At 31.0% G+C, this 18,152-nt stretch overlaps 1 protein-coding gene across 2 annotated transcripts in view; it reads right to left on the bottom strand.

Annotated features, from left to right (window-relative positions):
• LIMK1 (LIM domain kinase 1) overlaps nt 1-18,152 on the bottom strand; it is an 85,391-nt gene that overhangs the window by 61,650 nt on the left and 5,589 nt on the right. For both annotated transcript variants that reach the window (XM_035353502.2, XM_035353501.2), the window contains exons 3-6: nt 9,317-9,452; nt 5,621-5,730; nt 3,934-4,116; nt 869-962 (exon numbers count right to left, since the gene is read on the bottom strand). In XM_035353502.2, coding sequence (XP_035209393.1) covers nt 869-962; nt 3,934-4,116; nt 5,621-5,730; nt 9,317-9,452 — 523 coding nt within the window. The remainder of the gene's footprint in view (nt 1-868; nt 963-3,933; nt 4,117-5,620; nt 5,731-9,316; nt 9,453-18,152) is intronic.

Raw genomic sequence — 18,152 nt, forward strand, 5'->3', positions numbered from 1 at the left:
GTTCCAGTTTCTCATCTCTTGCTGAATGCTTTCAACCATTTAGCTTTCTGTAAGGTAATGCGATTTTCCACCAGTCTCCTCTAAGTCTTAATTATCATAATATTGACAACTTCTAGCATATTCAATGTTTGTGAACTGTTGTGCTTCAGCTATTTACTGCTTTGAAAATAGCATGATTTCACAATATTAGATTGCCATTTAGTATGGAGCTCTGTTCTTTCTGTCACTGCACATACACATGAAAGGAAAAAGGACAGTCATTTGCACAAAATGGAGTAAGATTAATGATATGAAAGATCATTGTCTTTTCACCCAATTCTGTGACATTTTTAGAGAAGTACTGCCACTATTCAAAGCAAAACACCTGTAGTTTTCAATATATAATTTCTTTTACATTTTTTTTAACTACATTTTATTTGTAATAATACTTATAAAAAGGGATGAATCGGGAGCTCTATATAGTTTTTACTTTTACAAAATTTATAACATACATATTTAGATTTTATAATGCACCCAATAATTTAATAATTAAACTCTTATAACAAAGTTTAAAAAATTAATTACATTACAACAAATTATTAAAATTTACTAATGCGAAAAAATAAATAAATAAATAAAAATAAATAAATAAAGATTAAATATCAAATTGTTTCAAAAAAGAAAAAAAAAAAAAAAAAGAAAACACTCTTACAGCCAAATTTGATAATCTGTATATGTAAATAAAATTACTGGAAATTTAAATTTCTACATTAACAACACACACACACACACACACAAAAAAAAAAAAAAAAAAAAAGAAGAAAAAGTTAGATTAACAACTTATAAGAAATGAATTCATGTTACAAGCTGATGTTTAAGCTGCACTTACTTCTTCTAATGCTTGATTTCTTACAGGCACACCATTAACTTCCAGGATACGATCCCCAACATGTATAGACATAAGATCAGGACTTATATCTATACTATTAAAAGCAAAGAAAAAGAAGTAAATGCTTTATACCGATAATCGCTTGCACAACTTTACAATAAATAACATAATAAATTGATTTTCATCAAATTATAAGCTGCAAATTTCTAAAATATTTCAAATAATGTTTTACTACTACAAGGAATTATCTAAATATTAAGTACACTTAATAATGTTTGACTCTTTTGTCAACATAGCAATGAGTTAATCAGTCACTGAGATGGCACACGAACACAGACAAGTTCTGAAGTTGTCTGTAATGCTGTTCTGTTTGTTACATGCTTTTTCAGAGCATTTATGCAATTTGGGTTTTGTCCTATAAGTGCTTAACATGGTTTAAATTTAAGGGTGCAGGAGTAAATGGATTTCCTGAATGTCAATAATAGTACTCCCTTGGCTAATTTGGTCTTACCAACATGCAAAGGGGAAAAGCATAATCACATTAGTACAAAGCCATCTATCAGAGAGCAGGTTATTCCAAAAGTGAAACAAGTTACAAAACAGCTACAAGTTCTATGTATGTCATGTTTTTTCAAGAGCAGTTAAAATGTTGTAACAGTTTCAGAAGTCAAACAACGAAAATCAGCGTTATATTTTCAAAATTTTCACAGGACTAGTTTCAATGATTTTACCGAGCCACCATCCTCAGCTGCAAAACCGCAAATGAACAAGATAAGAAATAATGATTAGATAAGATAAGAAAGCCTGGGCAAGAATAAGCAAGTGGCACCATCTGTTGGTGAAACCAGAACAAAAACATAATTTCTTTAAAGGCCGAAGGCAAAGATGCATTGGAATTAGGATCGTTAACTATAACAGAAAGATTTTTTTGAATGTGAAATGCCTCTAGAAAATCCAGTTCTCCAATGGAAGATGTTTTTTGAATAATTTTGGCAGCAGAAAAATTGAAAGTGTGATTTTCGGACCAACAATGTTGAGCAACAGAAGACTTCTGTGTTTCCTTTTTTCTAACATATGCCTCATGTTCCTTGACATGAAATTTTAAGGCTCTCCTAGTTTGGCCAATGTAAATCAAACCACACTGGCAAGGAATCCTATAAATACCCCAAGAATTCATATCCGGAATGGGGTCCTTGAGTATGGAACTCTGAATTTTATTGATGGGAGAATAAACAACCCGAAAGTTAAATTTCTGCAAAATATGTGCAACTTTATAGCTAATCGATGAAAAGAAGGGAATGACAACGGAATTTTTATAATCTCCTGAAACAAGAGTGTGCCTTTTAGTGTGTTGAGATGAGAATTTTTTAACTGCTTGATTAATAATGTTGGGTGAAAAGCCCCTGTCTATAGCTATTGCTTTTAAATAATTTAGTTCTTCATCAAGGGCTAGTTTGAAGGAGCAAACTTCAAGAGCACGGAAAACATAGGAATAAAAGAAGAAGAAATTATGTTTTAGTTTTGGTTTCACCAACAGATGGCGCCACTTGCTTATTCTTGTCCAAACTTTTTTTATCTTATCTAATCATTATTTCCTATCTTGTTCATTTGCGGTTTTGCAGCTGAGGATGGTGTTTCGGTAAAACCATTGAAACTAGCCCTGTGAAAATTTTGAAAATATAATGCTGATTTTTGTTGTTTGACTTCTGAATTAGTATTTATTCGGTGTGTTATTGTGTCTTAATTGTTGTAACAGTTGTCCTTGCATATGACAACAGAACACATACAGTTAGCACCATTGTCAAGGCAGCCAGTGCAACCATACCAGGTGCAAAATTTACGGGCAGCAGTTTTTTTTTAAATCTGAAGAAGCATCAAGGGGAGAAATTTAGGGGTGGCAAAATTTCTAGCACTTTAAAGAGGACCAGGCACAAGAATTTAGGGAGGCACTGAGTAGCAGAATTTAGGACCCACAAAGATTGCACCAAGTGACAAAATACCCAGCAGCAGCCGTGAGATCATGAGACTGCACATCATGAGAAATCATCCTCAGCTTGCAGCTTAGTTGAATCCATGATCTGTCTCTTCCACATATAAACACATACTCATTGCAATTCAATATAATTCAATATAACTATTTGGCTTGAATGCAGCCAGACTTAAAATAACATTCCCTTGCACCAAGATAGCAGCAGTGATTTCTATATTAGGCAACGAATATCAAATTCTAGTGGACGCAATGTACACAGTTCAGCATAAGAACATTTGTGTCATAAAGCAGTGGCAGTACTGAACTAAGATATACTGTTTTACATCTCTAAATTATTACCACTTTTTTCAGGTGTAGGAAGTCTTAGTTTTCAAATCCTTCTCAACATTGACATTTTCTATTGATTGTTAGCAGTAATTAGGCATTAGATGTGCTATTTTGATGACAAAGCAAGATGTAAGATCTTGTAGACTTCCATTAAAGGCAAATGATGCTTGTCTGCATGCAGCATTTACCATTGCAATCTCTAGAGTATTTATGTTTCCAATACGGTCTTCGAAATTGTGATAGCGTGTAAAGTTTCGAGTAGAATATCATTTACATAATACTAAAAAATTAAAGAAAGCTTTGAAAAAGAGAATAATTATCCCTGAAGCAAACTGTTATTAAAAAAAGAAAAAAGCAACTGCAGCCAAAGTTCAGATCAGACATTTCAATTAGCATCTGCAGCTCCAGGATCAAATGTCACAAATAGAGCAGCATTCCACATATATAGCAATCGCAGTACAAAGCATTCATGATAGGTTGGTAGCTACAAACATGTCAACATGATTCATGGTAGAATAGCTATAAACCAGGTTGACTTCATCCCCCCAAAAGTCATAAAAAGGTTTCGGCTTTGGTATATAGAAGAGTACATGGAATTTTTTTTTTTTTTTTTTTTTACAACATTCAATTATTATGATGGATTGCTAAAATCATATAATAAAATGCAAATGAATTAAAATGATTTAAGATTGATATTTAAGACTGAATTCATATATATTTATAACTTGGATAAAATATTTATACTCACTCTACAACATGAACTCCTAATCGAACCCCCCCAGCTATTGAGCATTTAGGACTATTTACAGAGAGTTTAATTTTTCTTTCATAACCGCTTTCATTGACTGGAAGTTCAACAAGTTGGATGCTATGTGGTTGACGGCTGTACTGGTCAGCAATCGGCTGCATATGTCGCTTGTAACATCCTCCACTAAAAATAATTATAATTAATTATTTTGATAACAGCATAATTTATAAGATAGTAAAAGATTCAGCCAGCAAAAGTAAAATATTAGTTATTCTTTTGATATTTTAAAATTTCTATCAGTTTCGAACTACGTTGAAAATATGAACAAAAAACATAATTATGACAACATTATAACATATTTTATGGGCAGGGTTTATAATGCCATAAAAGTCCTCATGCAACTTTATTTTTGCAATTGTTGGCCCTAAATAAATACTTCCAGTTATTAAAATGTTGTAAATAAGACAAATATTCATGTTTTGGAATTTTAAATTTAAAAAAAATTATGAAAAATTTTTTATATGATTTTCCAGTCCCTACTAAGTAACTAAAAATGAAATATTAGGTTAGAAAAAAGGTTCCTGATGTTAATAGATTAAATAATGAATGATAAGCAGAATGTCATGAAACATTTTGATCAATACAAACTATGCCAAAAATGAGATTTCTGCCTAAAGGCACACGAGCAAGTGTATACTTGCATCATACTTTGCCACAGTTTACAACCAAGCCGATCTCATTTAATGTTCAATTCATTTCTAACAATCCAATTTTTTTTAGTAACATCCAAAAACTAAGTTAGACAAACAAACTAAATTTATTGAATATAGATGGCACACTATGGGTGCTAAATTTTATACATAGCTTGAAATTAAGAAAAATAACCCTTTTTATCCAGATTTTTCTCATTTCACACTTTGGTGATAATTCAGCTCTTAAATGACACCATGAAATTTATAATCTTATAAAACCATTAAATGACTTTCAGCTTATAATCTATTCGATTTTAAAAGCATTGCAGATATGAAAGAACAAGTATTTTTTATGAAATGTAATATGGCTCTCTTTTCAAAAAATTAACGTCTAACTTTTAGAAGCATAAATGAAAATGAATCTCACTTATAAAAGCAACTGCAAGGAAAAAGGAAACATTTCTAATAACTACTGTGAAGGGATAATGAATCTAATAAGAAAATGATGTTCAAAGATTTTTATAACCAGAAAATAGTTAATATTCTGATCCTCATAGAAATATGTAACACTTAAAAAACAATTTTAACAAAATATTAGGTAATCCTTTTCTTCCAGTATGAATCCAACCCGAAATTGGATATATCAGGAGCTGTTAGAAATTTTTGTGTTTACTAAAATTGGAAACCCGTCCTTCTATGAGGAATTTTACATAACTCTTGGAGAATTAAAACATTTAAATGCCATAAAACTATAACCTACTTTTTAAAAAGATCATGTCCAAATTCTATGGGAATTTGTAAGACTAATTTATTGAAAAGTAACCGAAATTGTGATTGATGTAAAAAGTGATTTATGAAATTTATTGAAAATTTTAAAGATTAAGAGATATTATTCCAATGAAATAATCTAACTATTAAATACTTATAATTGTAAAAAACTATTTTATTATTTTAGATATTAATTTTAATATTTTATTATTTTAGATGATAATTACCAGAACAGTTTTGATCTTTCCACCAAAACATATGAATCTCCATCACCAATGAACCCACCACAGTTTGTGCACTTGAAGCATTCAGGATGAAATTTATGGTCGCCAGCAACCTATAACAAAAATTAGTGAATTTTATGCTAAAAAAAATCAAGCTTTATAATAAGTGAACAGTGAATAAATAAATAAATAACAATAAAACCCCACTTTTAAATTAAGAAAATTTTGAAATTTTTCTATTTAATAATTATTATCTTTTATATAACTTTGTGAAACATACGAGGGCTATCCAGAAAGTAGATTACGTTTTGGAATAAAAAAATAAACAAAGTATAGGAAACAAATTTTATTATATACAGATGAAAGCCACACTCAAATACTACTTTTCTACATAGTCACCATACAAATTAAGGCATTTATCATAGCGATGTACGAGCTTGGAAATTCCTTCGTCAAAAAATTCGGCCGCCTGCGCCTTCAACCACTTCGTTACCTCTTCTTGCAGCTGTGCGTCGTCATCAAAACGCTGCATAGCCAGCCACTTCTTCATTGCTGGGAATAGGTGGAAGTCGCTCGGTGCCAGGTCGGGACTGTACGGCAGATGAGGAAACAACTCCCACTTAAAAGATTCAAGAACTTTACGAGTGACATTTGCCGTGTGGGGCCGGGCGTTGTCGTGAATCAACAAGATCTTAGAGCTCAACATTCCTCTGCGCTTGTTTTGAATTGCTCTTCTGAGTTTTTGGAGAGTTTGGCAATACCTTTGAGAGTTTATTGTAGTGCCTCTTTCCAGGAAGTCCACCAAAATTACACCTTTTCTGTCCCAAAAAACAGTCGCCATCATCTTCCTTGCCGACATTGTTTGCATGCATTTCTTGGGTTTTTGGGGAGAACTTGTGTGCCCCCACTGCATTGATTGCAATTTCGTTTCACAGTTCACATGTTTCACCCATGTTTCATCACCAGTAACGATGCGATCGAGTAAAGAGTCACCATCCTTATGGTAAGCGTCCAAAAAGTTCAACGCTGCAGCCATTCGCTGATTTTTGTGGTCCTCTGTCAAGATTTTTGGAATCCATCTTGCACAAAACTTGTGGTAACCAAGCTTTTCGCTGATGATTTCGTGCAACAAACTTCGCGAAATTTGTGGAAAACTCAAAGAAAGTTCCGTTATTGTGAAATTTCGATTTTCACGGACTTTAGCATCGACTTTTTCGAGAAGTTCGGCGGTCACTATGCTGGGTCTCCCACTTCGATCTTCGTCGTGAACATTGGTTCGGCCATTTTGAAATCTTATGACCCACTGACGCACTCCACCTTCAGTGATAATGTTGTCCCCATACACTTCACGAAGCTGCCGATAGATTTCTATCGGTTTACAGTTTTTTGCAGTCAGAAACCTTATTACTGAGCACACCTCGCAGCTCGCGGGATTTTCAATTAACGCAGACATTTCAAACCGTCACAGTATCTGAACGGAGCACAGCACGAACCTCTCACTAGCATGGCTAGATGCAGACTGAGCTGCGCAACGCTCTGACCCCAAGATGGCCGCGCTAGCCCCGCCCCTAGCGGACACAGACGGAAACGTAATCTACTTCCTGGATGGCCCTCGTACATTAATGCAGATATAACAACTTTCACATTAATTGTAACCAGATTATTGTTGAGTCTTAAAAAAATTGCGTATATTAATTTTGTAAACACTTAAGTTTTTTTCTGTAGCATATGATATACGTACACAATGTTTAGATGCTAACAATCTCTCGCTTAGCATATATTTTTCCAATTACTATTCAACTTAGTCTTTTAGGTAACTAAACCATTAATTTCTTTTAAATTTTAAATTACTTTTTAATTTTCAAGAATAGTTTGTTTCTAAGTTCATTAAAAACTGAAGTACAGATTATCTTTAGCACACAGAATGATTTAATTCTTAATGTATTAATTTACAAATTAATACGCAAAAACAGAATACAGTACGAAGTCCGAAATCCGGACATCCATTATCCGGAATGATCCAAAATCGAGACCTCAATGCCACAAACATATTTTTTTAAATGCTTTACGCATGTGCATTTGATTTTTCCTTCGACAGTGAAACGTGTGGAGATTTTTCCCTTAAAAATTTCGATTTTTAATTTCATTTAGGCACTAAATAAAATACCTCATTATAAAAAAACAATCATGTAAGCATAAATTTGTGATATTAATAATTTGGCTTCATAGTTGAGTATCTGCTTAGCATACATCTCAAACGAAACATTCACCTATTTTATATCCCTGATGCTGACCTGACGAGTCATTATTTATTAGATTTTGCTTTCATCACTGCACGTTTATCAATACATGACAGCTTAGGTAACAACTCATGCAGTGATGTCTAAACTTTTTTTTATATTAGTAATTGAATAACAAGAGTATGGCAACCTTTTATGCTAACATTACGCTTGGCAATGTTTATAGATTTTTAAATGCCTTAAGAAATGATGACGAAGAAAAATTCAACAAAATTTTTTTTTCATAAGCTAAAATTAGATTTTGTAATGAAACTCATAGGCCAAAAGATTACATTTAGTGCTGTTTTAATTAAGAATAACTGACATGTTATTCTTAAGTAACCCAGAAGCAGCAGTAGAATATGTCAGCACCGGAAACCAGAATTTAGGAAAGACAAAATTTTTGGAATTTGGGGAAGCACCCAGTGACAAAATTAAGGGATGAGATGCTTTTTATGATTTAGGGAAAACACCTGGGATCCAAAGTTTAGACGCGGTGAAAATTTAGAACTTAGGAAGGCACTTTGTAGCCAAATTTAGGACCCATAGAGACTGCACCAGGCAGTAACTAGTGTCCGGCACTAAATAATATATGTGGAAGTTTATTTAGATTAGGATTCAGATTAGTTTTAAGCATAAGTAAGAAATAAACGTAGGTATAGTAAATAACTAATACAATTCAGGCTTAATTCATTACGCAGTAGGAGCAAGACAAAATTTAGTGAAACAACTTGCCTTTCGTCACCAATCTTGTGATACACAGCCAATAACGTAAAATGGACACTATTAAGCTATACTAAAATTATCTTTACTGATTCCAAGGCATTTCAGGTTATGTAGCAGATTGTGCTGCTCTCTTAACCTTGTAATTTGTTCCAGCTTATTAGTTTTTACAGACTGTTATTCTTACGGCAATTTTATAAAAATTAAGCTTGAACTTTTGATTATGTCGAAAAGAGTTTCCAATACTGCGGCTGCCTAAGAATCTACAAAGCGAAACCATTTTTCGATGTCCATTAAACAAAAAGTGGATTGCTGCAAAAAATGGATAAAAGCATATCCGTCTCAAAATTGCATTAGAAAGTCGACTGTATACGACATAAGAAAAAAGAAAAAGGAACTTTTTGAATTTTTTGTGGAAGCAACTTAAACAACTTACATTGAGAGAAATGTTTAATAAAGTAAACAAATAAATATTAAGCTTTTTTTGTAAATTTTGATACCCTTTAGATTATAACTGTTCTTTATTTCATAAATTGATTTCATATTTTTAATTGTATAATTTCTGCATGCCATCTTACCAGATTTAAATTGATGATCTAGTATCCGGAAAAAATCCCAAATCCGGAATCGCCGAAGTCCCAACAAGTCCGGATTTCGGACTTTGTACTGTATTAATTTATAATCTGAAAAGCATTACCATAACTGGACCCGTAATGATCTCACTACAGTCTTGGCAGGCCTCTCCATATTTTGACCAATAATCGTCTTTGCAAAATAGCAAGCCATCTTTTTCAAAGTACCAGTCAGATAGCAGAACATCACATACTGAGCATCTGAAATATTTTCCAACATATTAAATGTTTTTTTTTTTTTTTTTTTTTTTTTTTTTTTTTAATTGCAAAAGCTGAAAATACTATTGATTCTTTTCCTTGCTTCATAATATTCCCATAAAAATATTAAAATACTTATACAAAAAGTAAAAAAATTACCATGCAAAACATTAAGTATTACAAAAATTAATACAAGGGGGAATTGAATGATCTCTTTTATGTGTAATCGTAAAACCAATAAAACGTAAATTCAGATCTTTCTATCTTAAAAAGAATGACAGAAACTTATTAAAATAACACAAATAAAAAAGCTTCCACATTTTATAACAACAACCCAGTGACATATTAGTTGGCTGTATACTTGAATATACAAGTCAGTCTGCCTTACCCCTGCCCTCCCACAAAAAAATAATTTTGGCAAAATTTTAGGCTTCAGTTAAAGATTATATATATTTGCAATCAAATATGACACAAAATGCACTACAATATTTTAAAACGAAATCTGGAAATTATCAAGAAAATAGAAAGTGATTCTTAGACTTCCCTTTATATTCAACTAATGCACAAAAGGTTCTTAATATGTACACTGCAGGAAAAAAAGAGGGGACAGTTCTATATCCTCCATTCTATTGGTCCGATTGACGAAATTCAAATTGAGTTTTTCATGTCTCGAAAGCGAAACACAGAATATATATTAGATATATATAGCATTGTTCTAATAAAGGTATTTTGATACAAAATCTGACCTTTTTCTGAAATGACATGCCAAATTTTTTTCATATTTCGATTCAACGACTCAAAGCATGCCTAAATATTAAATTTTGTAAAATTTGGCGCCAAATTTACAGAGAAATTCAAAAATTTATCTTGCCGTATTTTTCCAGTTTGCGCCAAGAATAATTCACTTGGCGAACTTCCTAATTTATAACAACCTATTTTCCTTTCCTTTCTTTCATTGCAGGCGAGCAAAAAAAAAAGAGTCATCGTTCATACTCTCAAATAATTTTAACAAAGTAAGTAAACTACATTTGGCGTTATTATCACCTCTAATGAATATGCCAAATTTTAAAATGTGCCAATATGTAAATTCATGTATATTTAAAAAATTTTGAATAAAAAACTCTAGTTTTTTGCAGATGTGCCTAGAAATACATCTACTTTAAGATGATGTTAAAAATATTATAGGTTATAATTCAAATTTTTTTCGAAAAATTTATGAAAATTATTTAAAAACACAAACTTTAAAGGTAAATTATAAAAGGTGGGCAAATTTTATTTGGAATGAACCTAAATTTCGAAATGTGAAAGAAAGAATAAAATAAGTTTAATAAAAAAAAAAAGAGATATTAACAAATATATACCAAATTCAATTAACATTGAGGAGCTAAAATTTTTAGAGCTGATTTTTTAAAAACTACTCGTGCAAATTTTGCAAAACTTGACAGTTTGGGATAATATGAGTCATAGAATCGAAATATGGAAAAAATCAGCATGTCATTTCAGAAAAAAATCCGATTTGTGTCAAAACAACCATATTAGAATAGTGCTATATATAAATCTAACACACATCTTAAGTAGGGCTTTAGAGACATGGAAAACGCAATTTGAATTTCATTAATCGGACCAGTAGAACAGGAGATATAGAACTGCCCCTCTCCCCCCCCACAGTGAACCTCTATCACTATAAAAATTTGAACATTACAAATGCTGAATTATTAACGAACGTTAATAAAATGAATGGCAAAAAAATCTGAAATTAAAAAAATTACAGTTGCTTGAGGTTTTTAGTTAATTAAATGTTGGACTGCCACGTTTTTACTGTATAAACATTTGAAACAGAAATAGTATTTAGTGTGATATAGTCTACAACATGACTATTTACATTATGAATTCTGCAAAGCATCTGTATGGTGAGGTCATCAAAGTAATGCACATTATGATTAAAAAAAAAAAGACTTAACAGAGACTTTTTAAAAAAAGTTTCAATGAAGTGATCTAAAAGGGTAAATAGTGTTTTAGAAGATAAGTATATTGAAACTGAACATGAAAGTGAATTAATCTCATAAAAAAATACTGAAAATGGCAAAAGTTAAAATTTTAGAAATAAAGAAAATTTATCTGAAAGTAAATTACATAAATGAAAAAAAGATCATTATAAGAACTGTATTTCAAATATATGCTCCACGTCAGAGAAAAGGAAGAACAACATAATCATAAAAGTACCAATTTAAAAAAGAAATAGCTTGGAGAATATGCACAACTATTTTATGTATGACAAGTAATATCGCTCCAGACATCAGTACTGTAAGAAAAATGTGATAATCAAGGAAAAGCATGCATTCCTGAAAGTATTCATAACCACACTGATCTAGGAACACGTGGTACAATAACGACAGAGCCTTTCCCTATCCAAAATTATATTTCACAGGTAAGTTGCATTCTTGGTAAATCAAAGTTTTATTGTCAGTACATGAAGACAGAGTACAGGAATACCTTGCCTCATACTGTTAACTGGTTATTCAAAAGTGAAATTCTAGTAGAGAGAATAACTAAGTGAAACATTTTTTCTGTAGTAAAACTAGTAATTCGTTCCTATCAAATTTTGTTAAAACAAAAATGTTTACGTATTTACCTATAATTAACGGAAAATAATAAAAGTACAGTACATAATAGAAGACAATTATTTTTTGTTTACAAAATCAAAAGAAAAACTTTTTTTTTTTAACCAGAAAAACAATTAAAGTTTTTTGTACCAATTTTTCTTCATTTATCATGCCATAACAAAGAATTGCATTTTCTAATTTTTGTCTTTCAAAGCTCATTTTTTCATTTGGATCATTTTCTTCAACCAATTCACATGATCTTCCAATGGTATTGAATAATTCTTTGAGATTATTCAATGTGAAATTTTTCCAGTTTTCTTCAATTTCACTTTCTTCTTCATTAAGCCCAATCTTCTTCTATGTTGATGAAAGATTTGTCATCAAAAGGCTGAGATACCATTTGAATACAGTCCATGACATTGGCAGCATCCAGTGAGTTAAAGACTAAACCTTGTCCGAGTTTCATGACTTCTGCTGAGATTGTGTCCATTTGAAAATCAAAGCCGCAAAAATCAATAGCGAAATGAGACAAAGCATACCGTCACACGCTTTTCATATTATTTTCACTCACTTCATTCCATGCATGTCTGATATTTTCAATAGCATTTGGGATATCGTAATTTTTCCAAAATGTGATCAAAGATGGGACCTTTTCACCAGAAGTTACTTTTATTGCCCGCAAAAATGTCCTTTTCAAATAAAAAGCTTTAAATTTTGCAATAAACCCTTGATACATAGGTTGTAGCACAGAAGTAGTATTTGTGAGAAGAAAATCAATTCTGACATTATAAGAATGATTAGAAAGTCCTATAGGATGACTTGGTTTATCTAATATCAATGATGCTTTGCTTTAAAGGGTATGTTTTGTTTTTCATGATAAACTTTTAACAAAGGGTGAAGACAAGTCTTTAAACCAACTTTCAAACACTGCTTTAGCAACCTAGCCTTTCTTATTAGGATGCCAAAACGCAGGTAGGAGTTTTTAGCACATCCTTTTAAAGTGTGAGGATTTTCAGCATGAGTCACAAGCATGGGCTTCTATCTGACATCACCAGATGCATTTCCTCCTAACAATACGGTAATTCAATCCTTTGATGCTATATAACCTATGTGAGACTGCTTTTTTTCTAACAACAAGTTCTAGAATGCAGCTCCTTCCAGTATAATTCAGTTTCTTGCACATTAAAAATTTGTTCATTCAGGTAGCCTTCTTCTTCAATAATTTGTTTTATTTCTTCTGGGAATTTTGATGCTGCTTCTTTATCTGCACTTGCACTTTCACCCACAATACAAATATTATAAATCTCTCAGCATTTTTTTAAAGCAAAAAGAGCGACTTACTTGAAAATTTTCACCAGTTTCGTTTTCAGACTGTTTTTCTTCAAGTGTAGAAAAAGACTTGATGTTTCTCCTAGAATTTGTAGCTGACTTATGGGGAGAAAATTCCTTTTTTTTTTTTATCCAAAGTGAAGGAAATCTTTCCATATTTAAGATTAAAGGACATTTTTTATCTTACAAATTTCTTTTGAAGCAAAAGAGTTTGTAGACATTCCACAGTCCTTATATATATATATATATATATATATATTGTTTTAATCTTTTACAAACTTTTGATCTGACACTCATTTATTTTAAAATCTTGGCATATGATGCACTGTTCTAAAAAATTTTGATAATTTCTAGCTTTTCTTGTAAATTCAATAATTTATGCTTGTTTGGTTCAGCATCAGATTTCATTTTCCATTCAGTAAAAAGAGGTTTAGGAATGAATTATTAGTAAAAAAAATTTTAAATGAGTGTATCAGATGGTGAGAATGACAAATGATCATGCTTTATGGCTATCGTAAAGACTAAGGGTATGCAGGACTAATTATTAAGATTTTTAAGTATCGTGTACACAAATGATCAATTCTTTTATTTGACAGACACAGTTGAAGAATCTCTCTACTAGAATCTGGTGAAGGTACACCCAAATTTGACAATTCACTATTAGCAACACTAGAAGAAGTTGAAGCACTTTGATTTATTTGAAAACAAACAGCTTCAGTCAATTTAATTTTCTTTATTATTTTCATAATATCACATGTTGCATTCTTTCCTTCTTACAGCAAAACATTTTTTTATTATCGTCTTTTAATGAATCTTTAAATTTTCTGTTTGTCTTTTGCATTGTATTCTCAATGCATCTTTACTTTTCAGGATTTTATACTTATTTTTGTACAAACAAAATCAACACATTGCTCCCACAACTACTTGCCATCGACTCCAACACAGAACTGAACAGTACTGTAACCTAACTTGTGCACACCTAACTTTGCGATGTCATCAAAATATTGTGTATTTTTGCCTAACTTTTAGACTTTACTGTGGTTCAAACAGAATTTAAATTAAAAAAATAAAAAAAATGTGTTTTGTAAAAACTATAGCTTTTGGGGTTATTGAGATATAAGCATTCTATTAAGTTTACTTGATTATGGCAAAGCATTTAGAGGCTTTCTGCCAAACAGGAGGGATATCTTCATGGATGACTTTCTAAGGCAAACTGGCTCATATAAATATGTTACACATTGGAAAACCCATGAAAATGCTCATGCAGCCAGCCTGCTCATCAAGATTCAGACCCAAGATCAAACTACCAGTGTTCAATAACTTTACCACTCAGCTATTGGTGGGCCATATTTTACATTCTACTAAAACATGTTTTGCATATTAAAATTCTTTTGTCCTTGACACCATCATTAAGGAATGTAGTCCTGTGTTAAAATTGGGAAAAAAAAAGAGTGAATCAGGTGGCATGAATCAGATGGTGAGAATGACAAAAGATCATGCAATATGGCTATTGTAAAGACTGAGTGTATGTTCGCTCTGTCAAAGAATGTGCATGTTTTTTGGTTCTGTCAGTCTGCTACATCTCTCGAGCAAACGTGCAGGCACAGATGACCACTCAGCACCTTTCATTTTGGCAGTACATATTTTAGTGAAAAGATCTAAGCTATATATTATTTTGGTGCAAAATCTTTCCAAACCGCATAATAGTGAATCGATTTAATTAACTTTTGAGCTTACTTTTGGTGGGAAGAATGGGGAAAGATTTACATCTGTTAATGTATCAGTTAAGAAGAATTAATGTTTATGTTTAGTTTATGACCAGTATAATAATAAATGCAAGCTGTTATCCCTGACTAACAGGAGTTTTCACACTGTACGAAAACACAATTTCAAAAGAATTCCACACAAAAAAAGAATATCATGTATTATAAAGTGACTTAAATTCACTTTATAATACATGATACAGATTATTGAACTATTTTCATCAGTGTGATTCTGATGTATAATAAATTAATCCTTAGATATTCTAAATTTTATGTTCTTTGGCTAGTTTCAATTTATAATTTTCTTTCACTTTTATACTGAGGAAATCCTAACTAAGGAAAAAAGATTATATTTATCAAAGTACTTTTAAATATTATAAAAATAAATTTAATTATTAATGCACATATTATTATGTAGATAAACTTAGTTGTATACTATTTATTGATGTAAATCAAGATTAAATATTGGTTAAATCTTCATAAAAAGTTCTACAAATGTCTACAATTAATTAAGACAATTTAGATAAAATAAAATTTAACAAGAAAAATAAAATCATACTGAAAATTATTAGGGATGGGAGAATTAAATGTGAATTCGGTACTTTTCCGTTTTGCCGGCGCAGGCGATAAAGTCACCAGTAATGGTACAACTAATGCCAAAAGGAATATCCTCGCTGGTAACCTTTTACGCCTCATTTTCAAAAAAAGTCGCAGCCATTTCTTATCAGATTAATTTTTTTTTTTCAATACTGGCATAAAATTACATAGAATATTTACCAGATACTTCAATTTTATGACCCAAGACCATTCTCGGTAATTAAGTCAATTAGGAAGCAATCACACCGCTCACCGAAGACGAAAATATAGTAAAGGCAAAGTCAAGAGTTAAATTCAGCAATTCTAATGCACAAGCGAAGTAAAGCACTGCGGTTTTACATAATTTCTGAGTAAGCTATTCGTACAAATTGAAACAATTCTTGCATTTAAACTTGTATTCCAAGATTTGTAAACAAGATTTAACTTGAAATTAATGTAGATAATTACTGAGAGAATTAGATTTTGGTAGTATAGTTTACGTGAGATGAGATCTCTTGGGGTCATGTGATACGAACCAGTGAATCAGGATGTTGAACAATGAAAGCATAGTAAATTCTTAAATTAATGTCTTTTTTACATATTTATTGTTTTTATTTATTGGCTTTTTACAAAATTTTAAGCTCTATTGAAATATTTATGCCTTCAAAATAAAAAATTCTTAGAACTAACATTTGTTAATATTTTTTATTTGTATACTGTATGTTGTCGCCAATAACGTCTGCTTGGCGAGATTTGCGCCGGCGAAACGGAAAAGTACCGTGAATTCTTTAAGTTTTGTTAATTCAATGAATTTCATTTATTGCTGGGAAACATTTTCTTTACAAATTCCACTCAGTATAGCTAAAAATTAAAAACTAGGAGATGTGCTGAAAAACTGGGAGAGCAAATGGGTAACCATTGATTGTGAAAGTTCTTGGAGATCATGGAACACTTAAACCAATCACTCTCGCAGAATTTTGAAAGATTACATGGTGCTTTAGTAAATTTGATAACACATGACTCTTTATTAGCACTAGGTGTGCTATTAGACTCAATACTCTTTTTAACTCGTATGTTCCCCCTCAAACAGAAAATGGTTCGGCAAAAGAAAAGCTTTTTTAAAGAAAAAGCATTATAGCTGAAAAATATGAAGAGATAACATATATCATGAAATTTTGAACGCAACCACAAATTTTTAGTCCTATTGAAATTTCAGTCCAGTTCAAAAAAATTTTTTTGCAAAGTTCTAAATATTACACTCATTCCTAAACATGGTAATCTTCAGCTTTCCTTTGCATGAAAGGGTAAAAGGAAAGATTAACTCTGAGGTAAAACACACTCCTCTGTTTCTGAACTAGTACTCCCTATAACATAATTATTTACATAACATTCATTTATCATAATTTTAAATTATTTTTTTACACATTTCATTTTTGAATCACGTTAATAAATTTTATTACAATTATTCAAATTTATCAATCATTAATAACTGTATATTTATTATAACTTAAAAACACAATTTTATATCATTTTCTATACTCAGTTATTTATTCATATTCACCTCATTCTCAAAATAATTCAGAATTCTTAATAATTCAAAAATATAATTATTAGTCACAATCTAATTTAAAAACCTTCCCTAAATAAAATGCTCAGAAAATTTTAAACTTCATTACTGAATTTATTAAACATAATTATTGAAAAATTAAATTTCAAGTACAATAAAATTTTAATTTAATACTTTTATAAAAACATCACTATATTTTCAAAATGCAATACAGTAAGAAAACTATCAATTTGCAATTCAAATGTAATACAGAATATTAACTGTGCTAATTAATAAATTATTTCACTTTTTTCTAAATAATAATATCTGAATAATTATGTTATTTTTTTTAAAACAATTCATATTTTTCTAAAATGGTAACCAAATCAAAATTATAAAAATTTCAGACAGAAGAAAATGTAAAAGGTCATTGCACATATTTCAATTCTACCTTGACCAACTCATGAATATGTTAGACCTTCTTGTTGTCATAAATTCTCTTACTGGTAGAACTTGCAGAACGTTTGAGCTGTAATTTGTTTCGGTAAAAGCATATTTTACGAAACTTGGTAATTTTTGGCGGTATATGGATACTGAATTCGTGCAATTCTCTGACTTATTATTTTGGCTTGCATAACGGCGATTTTTGCCAAAAATCGCCGCTACACAAAGCCAAAATAACAAGACAAAGAACTGGACAAACTCGGTATCCATGTACACATCGACCTATTTTGACTTAAAAAAAAAAAACCAAATGGCACAAAAATAGCATTGCGCACTCTCTTCACTTTATCCATGTATATGTCAACCGATTTTGACTTAAAAAAATCCAAGAATTGCACAAACTTGCATTGTGCACTCCCTTCCCTTTGTTCATTGATAACAT

The sequence above is a fragment of the Stegodyphus dumicola genome, chromosome 9 (genome assembly GCF_044657685.1).
Source record: "Stegodyphus dumicola isolate Sdum_Otavi_A_Nest chromosome 9, ASM4465768v1".
NCBI lineage: Eukaryota > Metazoa > Arthropoda > Arachnida > Araneae > Eresidae > Stegodyphus > Stegodyphus dumicola.